The sequence below is a fragment of the Maniola hyperantus genome, chromosome 4 (assembly GCF_902806685.2).
Source record: "Maniola hyperantus chromosome 4, iAphHyp1.2, whole genome shotgun sequence".
In the NCBI taxonomy this organism is placed as follows: domain Eukaryota; kingdom Metazoa; phylum Arthropoda; class Insecta; order Lepidoptera; family Nymphalidae; genus Maniola; species Maniola hyperantus.
This window is the reverse complement of record NC_048539.1, coordinates 16506775-16518949: the sequence shown is the minus strand read 5'-3', so window position 1 is coordinate 16518949 and position 12175 is coordinate 16506775. Positions and strand designations below refer to the sequence as shown.

At 40.0% G+C, this 12175-nt stretch overlaps 2 protein-coding genes across 7 annotated transcripts in view; one reads left to right on the top strand and one right to left on the bottom strand.

Moving 5' to 3' along the window:
• The window catches only part of Lsm11 (U6 snRNA-associated Sm-like protein LSm11), a 69461-nt gene extending 59806 nt beyond the window's left edge, over positions 1-9655 (top strand). Inside the window, exons 3-4 of the mRNA XM_034985654.2 lie at positions 7712-7859; positions 8852-9655. Coding sequence (XP_034841545.1) covers positions 7712-7859; positions 8852-9009 — 306 coding nt within the window. The 3' untranslated portion in view covers positions 9010-9655. The remainder of the gene's footprint in view (positions 1-7711; positions 7860-8851) is intronic.
• The window catches only part of Eip74EF (Ecdysone-induced protein E74), a 338704-nt gene that overhangs the window by 276318 nt on the left and 50211 nt on the right, over positions 1-12175 (bottom strand). For all 6 annotated transcript variants that reach the window (XM_069498007.1, XM_069498008.1, XM_069498006.1 and 3 more), the window contains exon 2: positions 5098-5180. The gene's annotated coding sequence lies outside the window, so the exon portion shown is untranslated. The remainder of the gene's footprint in view (positions 1-5097; positions 5181-12175) is intronic.

The following is a 12175-nucleotide window of genomic DNA, read 5'->3' as shown; positions in this document are numbered from 1 at the left end:
GCACTGTAAATTGTATCAAGTCGCGGGTAAAAACTAGTATTTTATATTTGAATCTAAGGCAATAAATATTGATATCACCAACCCTATTGTAATTATTATACTCATAGTACGAAATCTATTCTAAGCTGTAGGTGTAGGTTATTTTCTTATAAAAATATACAGATTCCGGGTGGTATCTAGGGACATAGTGGACTTTGATCCGGGACACGGAATCACCTTGTGATAGGAATGCTGCGAAATGTAATATTCTGGCGTAGTAGCACAGAATACTTAATAGGGCTTATTAGCAAGTCGTCCCATTCGCACCTCGTCCCATTCACATCTCGTCCCATTCGCTTCACGGTTAAAGGAGCGGACTGTAAACCGAAAGGTCGCCTGTTCAATTCCCACCCGTTGCACTATTGTCGTACATACTCCTAGCACAAGCTTTACGTTTAATTGGAGGGCAAAGGGGAATATTAGTCAGCAATTAACTTGGCTAATATTCCTTAAAAAATACTTAATAGCAATTCTTTCCATTCGCAGCTCGTCCCGTTCGCATCTCATCCCATTCGCAGCTCGTTCCGCTCGCATCTCGTCCCATTCGCAGCTCGTTCCGCTCGCATCTCGTCCCACTCGCAGCTCGTCCCGTTCGCATCGCGTCCCATTATTTTTTATTTTTATTTATGTCCTTCAAAGTCCTTCAATCACACCGCAACGGAGAAACGGATCGGCGTGATTTTTTTGCATGGATAACTAGGTATAGTTAAGGACCTAGTGATTGACATAATCCCCACGGGATTTTATAGTTCAATTACGTCACCCTGGTCCCGTGGTGTGCTGCCAGTACATAGGTGTGGGAACATGGCTGTAGGAAGAGCATTGAGACGCAATTGTACAATCATCGCCGGGACACAGACAATTACCACAGCAGGTGAAGGGACGTCCCGCCCACTCGCACTCGGTTCTTCTTAAAGGTCGTATATATAGCTTACCTTGTGCGACATATGGATGACATATGTGGCCGAGAAGGTGACCCTTTTTAAGTAAATAAATAAAAATCTTTTTTATGCAAATAAACTTTTACAAGTACTTTCGAATAGTCGGATGCATCTTCCACTGGTTCGGAATGCGTTTCCTACCGAGAAGAACCAGCAAGAAACTCGGCGGTTGCTCTTTTCAAATATTTGATATAAGTAGGTACAAGATTATGCCATGTATAAAATAGTATTTGCAGTCTTGTGCTGGAACGAGCTGCAGGTCAAATCCACGCTCTTTTATCATTTAGATAATCTTCAATTGTGTAATATGCTTTTTTAAGGGTTCTGTATCTCCAGAAAATAAGGAACCCTTATAGGATCACTTCGTTGTCTGTCTGTTCGTGTCTGTCAAGAACCGTCAAGGGAATTAAAACCTATAGGATACTTCCCGTTGACCTAGAATCATGAAAGGCAGATAGAGCACAAGTAAAGGGAAAAACCGAAAACCGTGAATTTGTGGTTATATCACAAAAAATTACAAACTGTTATTTCTTGTACGATGGTACGGAACCCTTCAATTTACTCTTCGTTATGGTACGATTACACCTACCGAGTAGTGAAGCGAGACAGTAAAATGTCACTCGGCCGAGACAGTGCTGTGGCTGAGAAATTGTGGAGAAATTGCACTCGTTAAAGTGTTTATACCAACCGAGAACTCGGCCGAGGACACTGACTCGCCACTGTACTCGTTAGGTGTAATCGTGCCATCAAGGACTCAACTCTTACTTTTGTCATGACAGTTGACACCTAGAGCAAATATGGCGAGTCCTTTCTCAAGGTTTATGCACTACTAGCTTATGCTCGCGACTTCGTCCGCGTGGAACTCGCGAATCTTAAACCCATATTTTACCACTTTAGGGATTGAATTTTCAAAAATCCTTTCTTAGAGGATGTCTACGTCATAAAAGCTATCTGCATGCCTAATGTCAGCCCGATCCGTCCATTATTTGAGCTGTACGTTGATAGATCAGTCAGTCACCTTTTTCTTTTATATATATTTAGACTAGCTTATGCTCGCGACTTCGTCCACGTGGACTACATAAATTTCAAACCCTTATTTAACCCACTTAGGGGTGGAATTTCGAAAAATCCTTTCTTAGTGGATACCTACTGTTTACAAAGAATACCCCCTACAAATTTCATGTCTTTAGGACCAGCGGTTTAGGCTGTGCGTTGAAGTCAGTCAGTCAGTCAGTCAGGACTTTGAATTTTATACATACAGATAATAAGTACGCTTGTGCAATCGGGTATTTGACTACATCAAAAATAAATTGTTTCTCAGTGATTATTAAATAGAGGGTCTTTCAAAATACGTAAAATCCACGTCCTTTGTTAGTTTTAAGTGTAATAACCATTTTAAATTATCGATTAAACTAAATAAGCACGATAAATGATTGTGATGTCACACACCGGTATTTCATAGAATCTCGTATACTAAGCGCGCGTTTTGACGTTTGATAAAAAGTTCCTGATTTGACTAGTTGTCAAATACCGTATTATTTAGATGCTAGCCTCCCAATAACCGTCAATATGTCCACCGTTCCATGCCTGACGCGTCATATGACGGTTTCATGTGGTGACGCGAGCAGTCTGCCCTCGCCTCCGACCTTGGGCGGAACAACTTTCCACCCGGAAATCATTGAGCCATTTTTATCACTGCGCGAGCGCGCGCCGTCGCTCGCTCGCTGCGGCTTGCGGGTGCCCTTTTTTGGATCTTGTTTAACATCTTTTTTAGGATTCCCGATAGCTGCCAATGGGACCTTATTACCAAGCCTCCGCTGTCCGTCCGTCTGTTTTTGTGCACGTCTGCCCCAGAAAGGGGAGAAAGTCAAAAAAGGACAAGGAAAGAATATGAAGAATTTGTAGGGAGTCAAGAAGGCGCCCCGGGAAAGAGCCACCGAGCAAGTACCGAACGGGCGCTCTCCCGCGTTTCGGCCCACATAACTGCGAGGGGCCATGGGAGGTGGTGGGTTGTCCGCCCGTCTGTCCGTCCATCTGTCTGGTATATTTTTTATATATTTTCTTTGGAATAGAATTAGAAATCACGTCATGTATTGCCAGATACTTAGTATCGTTGCCGGTGGCAACCCTTGCCAGACAGTCTTAAACTTTAAAAAAATAGACTACCTATACTTTGACGTAAGATTTTTTACGCCTTTATTACTTGTTACCTCCTAAAACCACTATGTTACAGACTTCATAGGCGCTGATCATTCCTCCCTGTGCTGAGGACAACACGCAGAGAAACTTTCAGCTTTTATAAAATAACGAAGGTCTGGCAGGCGCTGGCTCTTTCTTTATAAATTCAATTTTAATCAAAAAAAAAATATATAAATGATACAATTCAATTATGGCTGCCTGAATAACCTTAGTGTATCGAATATAATTTAGTTTTCAAGGTGAACACAACAATTGGTTGTCATACTTAAATATAACATTGACTATTTGTTTGAAATGAGAAGACCGGCAAAGTGTATACTTTTACCATCAACAACAAAAGTTTAAATCATAATTTATGTTGAACAGTTTCTATTTTTTAAGAAAACTTACAAGAAATTATGAAAAAATATGTGTTATTATAAAGAATTCTTGAATTTAATTTCAAGTTTGCTGGTATTTCTTCTCAATTCGTTTCACGTGATTTTATCTCTCTGTCAATCGTTCCTCATTAAATATGTACTAGTGTTTTGAGTTTCTATATCTATACTATCCATACCAATATTATAAATGCGAAAGTCTGTGTGTCTGTCTGCTAGCTTTCACGGTTCAACAGTTTAACTGATTTTAATGTTTGGTACAGAGTTAGCTTACATCCCGAGGAAGAACATACGCAACTTGTATCCCCGAAAGTCAAAGAGTTCCCACAGGATTTTTAAAAACCAAAATCCACGCGAACGAAGTCACGGGCATGAGCTAGTGAGAATAATAATATAAACAGCAAAATAAGCGAGATTCCGTGTACGTTGGCACCCCTTTATGGTCATTCTCCTCATAGACGTCCTTTTGCTCGCTAACTGATCTTCCTCAACTAACGGGCGTGCTAACAGTGTTTATCCAAATTATCACAGTCAGTGGAAAAATATCAGAGCAATAACATGTGTGAGTTTTCGGTTGGACCTTGGATGCGTGCTTATGAGCCGGCCGTGTTCGAGGTCGTCCCGTGATAACTACACATACGGGCGTAATATGTGTGTGTACATAAGATAGGCACGACCGCAAGACCGTGAATGTTCGACGTCAGCAGCATCAGCCACGCTGTGCACGCAGCCTTTTATAATAAAATCCCGCAAACTATTTTGGACTTACCCAGTGGCGTGCAGGTCATAGAGGCATAAATGCACTGCTTACCCCAGTTGTAATAGCTCAGTATGCATATTCTTCATTATGGCCAGTGAACAGGCTCCTACTTAACTAGTACCTACCCTGGCTTCAAACCCTGTGCACGCCACTGGACTTACCTTTTCACAAGTTTAAAAAATCTAATAAAAATATGCTCCTGAAAAAAGCATATTACACATTTGAAGATTATCTAAATGATAAAAGAGCGTGGATTTGACCTGCAGCTCGTTCCGGCGACGCACAAGACTGCAAATACTATTTTATACATGGCATAATTTTGTACCTATATCAAATATTTGAAAAGAGCAACCGCCGAGTTTCTTGCTGGTTCTTCTCGGTAGGAAAGGCATTCCGAACCAGTGGTAGATGCATCCGACTATTCGAAAGTACTTGTAAAAGTTTATTCGAATAAAAAAAAATTTATTTTATTTTATTTTTTATTGTGATATGGCTACACTTTGGTACTGATACTGAGCCCAACTAAATTTTGGAGTATCCCGAGGGAACTCCTCGGGATTTTCCAAAATCCGAAAGTCGCAGGCGGGCGACTAGTTTTTAAATAAGTAACTTTCAATTGGTGAAAGAAAAAAATTCCACAATGATTTCAAAGGTAATTTTTCACGGGAAATGATTCTACCATTTTCGCACTTACAATCATTTTCAGCTAGGAATTATGAGTACAGTACATATCTTAATTTTTAATAGTTTTGTCATGTCTTAGTTGCAATGTAACACTTACTTGGTTAGCTAACAGACGTGCACACGACGGAAGGCAGTATTTGATTTGAACACATTCGGTTGACTCCGTTCTCCCCTTGACCTCTGTAACAATGACAACAGTTTATTAGTTTTTATAATATGTAAACTCTTATCCATACTAATATCATAAATGCGAAAGTGCGTCTGTCTGTCTGTCTGCTAGCTTTTCACGGCTCAACCGTTCAACCGATTTTGACGAAATTTGGTACAGAGATAGCTTGCATCCCGGGGAAGGACACAGGCTACTTTTTATCCCGGAAAATTTAAGAGTTCCTACGGGATTTTCAAAAAACTAAAACCACGCGAACGAAGTTGCTAATAGCAAAATATAGGCTTACAGGTGCCAGCAGTAAATATTGCAGATTTCTGTTTCGTAGAGCGTCGTCTCTGTCACGCATACCTGTGTGACAATTCGTCGGTCTCAAAGAGACAACGCTTTACGAAACCGTTATATCTTTCTAAAGTTCGCCTGCTGGATACTGTATGCCTGAGTATATTATTTTTTTATTTTATGTTATCTTTATTTATTTTATTTTTTATTTTAAACAATATACACTAACAGTCTGAACCAAAGCGTGTACATGCAAAGTTATTAAAAGCTAATTAGTAGGTAATTACATTTTAAAAATTCCGTTCCGTACTACAGTCGTGTTTTTTCGACATTTTGCACGATAATTCAAAAACGATGATGCATAAAAATAAATAAAAATCTGTTTTAGAATGTACAGGTGAAGTCCTTTCATATGATACCCCACTTGATATAGTCACTCACTTCGAAAGTTGAAAATACTAATTATTAGTTCATGACCACAATTTAATTTTTTTTGTGTGATCTAACCCTAAATTCAAGGTTTTTAGATTTTTCCCCAAATGTCAGCTATAAGATCTTAAAGAAAAGCTACACGCCTCTTTCGTTAATGTATTAGTTAGGTCCTCCTTTTATATATTACACTAGCTTATGCTCGCGACTTCGTCCGCGTGGACTACACAAATTTCAAACCCCTATTTGACCCCCTAGGTGTTGAATTTTCAAAAATCCTTTTTTAGCGAATGTTTACGTCATAATACAATCTGTATGCCAAACAGCCCGATCCGTCCAGTAGTTTGAGCTGTGCGTTTATAGATCAGTCAGTCAGTTCTTTGCCTTTTATATATTTAGATAAAATATACAATAATTTTTATACAATCATTTATTATTTGCCCTTATTAAGGGCTTAGTAATTATACCAACATAACTGACAGCCCAATTACAAAATACTTCTAGATTGTAATCGCTTCCGTGTAATTTGTTGACGTACCTAACTCGCTGTTATTTAGAAGAATAATTGTGTATGTATAGATTTATGATAGGCTTTGAAGATTTTCGTCTTCCTAGTAATCCGTCATTTTTAGGGTTCCGTACCTCAAAAGGAAAAACGGAACCCTTATAGGATCACTTTGTTGTCTGTCTGTCTGTCTGTCAAGAAACCTTCCTGTTGACCTAGAATCATGAAATTTGGCAGATAGGTAGATCTTATAGCTGACATTTGGGGAAAAATCTAAAAACCGTGAATTTAGGGTTAGATCACACAAAAAAAATTAAATTGTGGTCATGATGAACTAATAATTAGTATTTTCAACTTTCGAAGTGAGATAACTATATCAAGTGGGGTATCATATGAAAGGTCTTCACCTGTACATTCTAAAACAGATTTTTATTTATTTTTATGCATCATAGTTTTGCACAATGTCGATTATATGTCAATTATATCGTGCACAATGTCGAAAAAATACTACTGTAGAACGGAACCCTCATTGCGCGAGCCTGACTCGCACTTGGCCGGTTTTTCTTTATTTCCAAAACTAGCTGATGCCCGAGACTTCGTCCGCGTGGAATTAGGTTTTTTAACGGAGCAACGGTTCGACGTGATTTTTTGCATGGACATAGTTTAAGGCCTGGAGACTGACATAGGCTACTTTTTATGCCCAAAAATCATAGAGTTCCCCCGGGGTTTTGTAAAAACCTAAATCAACGCTTTCGAGGTCGCGGGCATCATTATCATCATCATGATCAACCCATCGCCGGCTCACTACAGACCACGGGTCTAATCTCAGAGTGAGAAGGGTTTTGGCCATAGTCTACCACGCTGACCATGTGCGGATTGGTAGACTTCACACACCTTTTCTTTTTCTTTTCTTTTTTTAAAAAGAAAAAAGAAAAGAAGCCATGTTAAATGACTAATATTCCCCTTTCCTCTCCAATTAAGCGGCAGGCTTGTGCCACGAGTAGGTACGACAATAGTGCAACGGGCGGGGTTTGAACCGTCGACCTTTCGGTTTTCAGTCCACTCCTTTACCGGTTGAGCTATTGAGGCTCTAAACCTTTGAGAACATTATGGAGAACTCTCAGGCATGCAGGTTTCCTCACGATGTTTTCCTTCACCGTTAAAGCAAGTGATATTTAATTTCTTAAAACGCACATAACTCCGAAAAGTTAGAGGTGCGTGCCCGGGATCGAACCCCCGACCTCCGATTAGAAGTCCTAACCATTAGGCTATCACGGCTCTCGCGGGCATCAGCGAGTGCTAAAATATTCAAACCCCTTTGGTCCTCAGATAATAACCCGTAACGCTAATGGAATAAGAGGGGTCATGCACGCGACCCTGGTGGCCTTCGACAAGCAGTGGAACTTCGCGCTCACGGACGTGCTGGAGGTGTGGAAGAAAAAAGCTCCTAAGAAGAGGAAAATACCCCCTGGGTTGGGTGAGTATGAAGAAAATTATACCGGCCTTCTGAACCCCACTATTGAAGATTTTCAGGACTAGATATCTGTAATTTTCTATTTAAATATATAAAAGGACACTGTGACTGACTGACTGATCTATCAACGCACCGTACCAGAGTAACCGACATAGCTCAACGGGTTGCGAAGCTAAAGTGGCAATTGGCAGGGCACATAGTTATATATTATGTATATAATTATTTATGATAAGTATTATTATTGTATATAAGTTGATTTGGGTATTTATTATAAGATATTTATGTAGTTTATTAGATTCTAGTACCGTAGACCTATTCCACGTCTTGATACGCCTTACTCACAACCTTGAATGGGAAGCTGGAAGAAATCTCTGTTTAGAGATAAGCATTTCCGATGTAACTTAATTTATTATTACTTTGTAACTACAATTTTTGGTACATGAATAATAAAAATAAATAAATAAATAAATAGTTTGAAAAAGTTTGGACGTTGAGGTCCCAAGGTGTTAGATTGGTGACCTCGCACCGAAAAGCGCAGCATTGGAAGACTAGGTGGATAGGCAACATCAAAAGAGTTGCAGGGAGCCGCTAGAGTCCGGCGGTGCAAGACCGTGGCAGCGGCGGGCGTGGCGTAGGCCTTTGGCCTACAAGAGCTCAATGTCCAGCTGTGGACGATTATCGGTTGATATGATAATAAATACCTCCCTGGCGCAGTGGTAAGCGCTGTGGTCTTGTTAGTGGAAGGTCCCTGGTACGATTTCCGGCAGGGGTTTGGAATTTTATAATTTCTAAATTTCCGGTCTTGTCCGGTGGGAGGCTTCGGCCGTGGCAGGTTACCACCATACCGGCAAAGCTGTACCGCCAAGCGATTCAGCCCTTGCCATACCCCTTCCAGGTTAGCTCGCATCCATCTTGCATCATCACTTAGCACCAGGTGAGATTGCAGCCAAGGGCTAAATTGTAAGTGAATAAAAAAACTAACAATTTGTTCACAGGTACACCAGTGCCGAAAGGCACAGCCGCAGCGATATCGCCGGTGCCAATCGTCACTGAGACACCGATTGGTGGTGGCTACCTGGAGTGTTCCAGGCATCTGCCGCAGATTATGGTCCGCGGGGAACATATCGTGCTGGTTCAAATTGTTGAACGATAGTTACAGTGCGACAAGGCTATCTTGGCGCGTGGCGAAAATCGGAACTAACATTGCCGTCAAGTGTTCCCTTTGTTCTTGTTTAAATATTCGAAGCCTTTGTTCTCCAACAGCGCCCCCCTGTCAATGTCATTCAAGTGCCAAGACAGCCTTGTCGCACTGTATTGATCAAGTTTAGTGTTAAGGTGTTAATGATTTTGTTACTAACTTCAGAGCAGTGTAACACACACATTACACTGCTCTGAAGTTAGGAACAAAATCATTTAGTCGTCTTAGGAAGGTGTAATAGCCCCTTTGTCCCTAGGAAAATCAAAGAGTTCCCACGGGATTTTTGAAAATTTAAATGTAAAAAGTGTATTTTTTTAAGATGTAAGGAGATGTCTAGTCTATAGTCTCAACTTTATATGAGACGTACGAAATACGGCCACATATACTCCTTCTTAGCTTGTGATGGCAAAAATTGAGGTTTAAATGTACCATAACGTAATTTGATCATATGGATAAACCGTTTATATTATTGACGAGAGTACAAACTAAATATAAACGGTAAAGTGAAAATTTATGTTATTACATATTTGATTCACTTAACAATTCAATTTTCTCATTATTGTTGGAATTTGGAGGAAATAATAAACTGAAATCGACATGACGCTTGTGGGAATGAACTGTGAATCAGAACCGCACCTCACAGAAGAATCAGCACCATTGTGAAGATGCTTGCTTACACAATGGTGCTGATTCTGAGCACACCTAAAATTTAGAGTATTTGCATACTCTTCTTACTAATGTAAAATGAAAAGGACAAACACAGTTTGACAGTTTGAAACTTAATTTAGAGCTATCAAACCTCGTGACTTCAGCTGCCAGGTGCGAGCCTATTTTTCAAATTCGTAGCGTGCACTATTTACTTAGACATTTTTAGTGTATACAAGTTTACTCGATTTAATATTTGTTATTTAAGAACCCCGTGTTAAGTTTACTATTTTTACTAAATAAAAACTCTAACTCTAAATAGAAACTCAGCACTTACTTCTTTTAAATCCATACTCTTATACTAATATTATAAATGCGAAAGTGTGTCTGTCTGTCTGCTAGCTTTTCACGGCCCAACAGTTTAACCGATTTTGATGAAATTTGGTAAAGAGTTAACATCCCGGGAAAGGACATAGGCTACTTTTTATGCCAGAAAATTAAGGAGTTTCTTCAGGATTTAAAAAAAACTAAATCCACGTGGACGAAGTCGCGGGCATAAGCTAGTGTTTCATTACCCTTTTGTTAATTTTCTTCTAATGTTAGACAAGTACAAAAAAAAGGTCGTCGGAACTCGGAACATGGTATTTGGTCTTGACTCATTATATTCCTGTACCCGTAGTATAAGATTTTACGTCTCAGCTTACGATAGATTTTACGTTGCTAGAATTCGAGAGTCGAAACACATTAACATCAAAGTAAAATGGACCTAAAAAGCCTTGAATTGAAGTCAAAAATTCAATGCCACTGATTTTAATTTCGCAATGTTTCCGCTTCGCGCTGTCTACACATCTACAGCGCTGGCTGTAGATGTGTAGACAAACTTGAGCTTTAAAACAAGGCGTTTAAGATCCAGTTTACTATAACGCGGGTTTTTTTTTTATTCAGATACAAGTTAGCCCTTGACTGCAATCTCACCTGGTGGTAAGTGATGATGCAGTCTAAGATGATAGCGGGCTAACCTAGAAGGGGTATGGCAGTTTTTATTAAACCCATATCCCTTTGGTTTCTACACGGCCTCGTACCGGAACGCTAAATCGCTTGGCGGCACGGCTTTGCCGGTAGGGTGGTAACTAGCCACGGCCGAAGCCTCCCACCAGACCAGACCAGAAATTTAGAAATTATAAAATTCCAAACCCCAGGAATCGAACCCGGGACCTCTCACTATTAAGACCACAGCGCTCACCACTGCGCCACGGAGGTCGTCAAAATTATGTTTATGAATTATTTCGACTCTCGAATTCTAGCAACGTTTGGTGAGACGTAAAATGTTATACTACGGGTACTGGCCGTGAATAGCAATAGAGAGTAAATAGAGAGTGCTGGGTAAACGTGTAGCACCGCCAAAGCGTGGGAGATTGGACGGTGGGGGGGGGGGGGGGGGGGGGCGACGTCCCTGCGTGCGTTGTCTCCGTAACTCCACTCTACTGATCATCGAACTGTATTCATATGCCTGCTCTACACTCACGCCGCAAAAGGCCGCGAATGCCGAGAAAAATAATGTAGATTTTTTTTTTATTTATTTATTATAGGTATACGCTTGACCACAATCACACCTGATGGGAAGTGATGATGTGGCCTAAGATGGGACGCGTTTACCTAGAAGATGCCTATTTACTCTTGTTTTAAAGATTTTAAAGATACCCGGGTTGTAATTGGTAGGAAACACATATCCCGGTCTTCCCTGTGCGATGTCGGTTTTCTTCCCAAATCGTGACAAAGGACATATTGAACTTGAACCAAAAAAAAATCGGCCAAGTGCGAGTTAGGCTCGCGCACCGACGGTTCCGTACAACAGTCGTATTTTTTCGACATTTTGCACGATAATTCAAAAACTATGATGCATAAAAATAAATAATCTGTTTTAGAATGTATATGTAGACCTTTCATATGATACTGAAGGTGTTCTGGAACTGACTGGAAGGGTGTTCTAAAGGAGATCGCCCGTGAACGGGCCCTCTTTTGTGGCGTCGTGTCAAAACTTAAATTAAATTTCTTAAAAATGTGTTAGTTTTTTACGATTATGTTTTATAACGACTTTTTTTCACTCTATTATTGAAAATATCCACAATTACAGTTAGAATCGTAAACATGCATTTATTTTGAAGAAGTATTAATTAAATATAACCTCAATATCAGCAATATAAAAAATAAGATTTCTTTATAACCAGGGTGAATATATAGAAATCGTTTGCAGAATATAAAGAGTTAATTATTTGTCTACAAAATAAAATTAAAACCATGGTGACATAACAATTATATTAGGGGGGGCCCAAAGCTCCTAAGAAAATGGGCAATCTCTTTTAGCGGCTCGAATCAGAAATGAGGAGGCAAATCGCTTCGTACATATCCGTGTAATTTCGACTACGGGTGCAGACCTTGGTGATGCCTTGCGGTACGATAGTAGAAAGGTGACGAA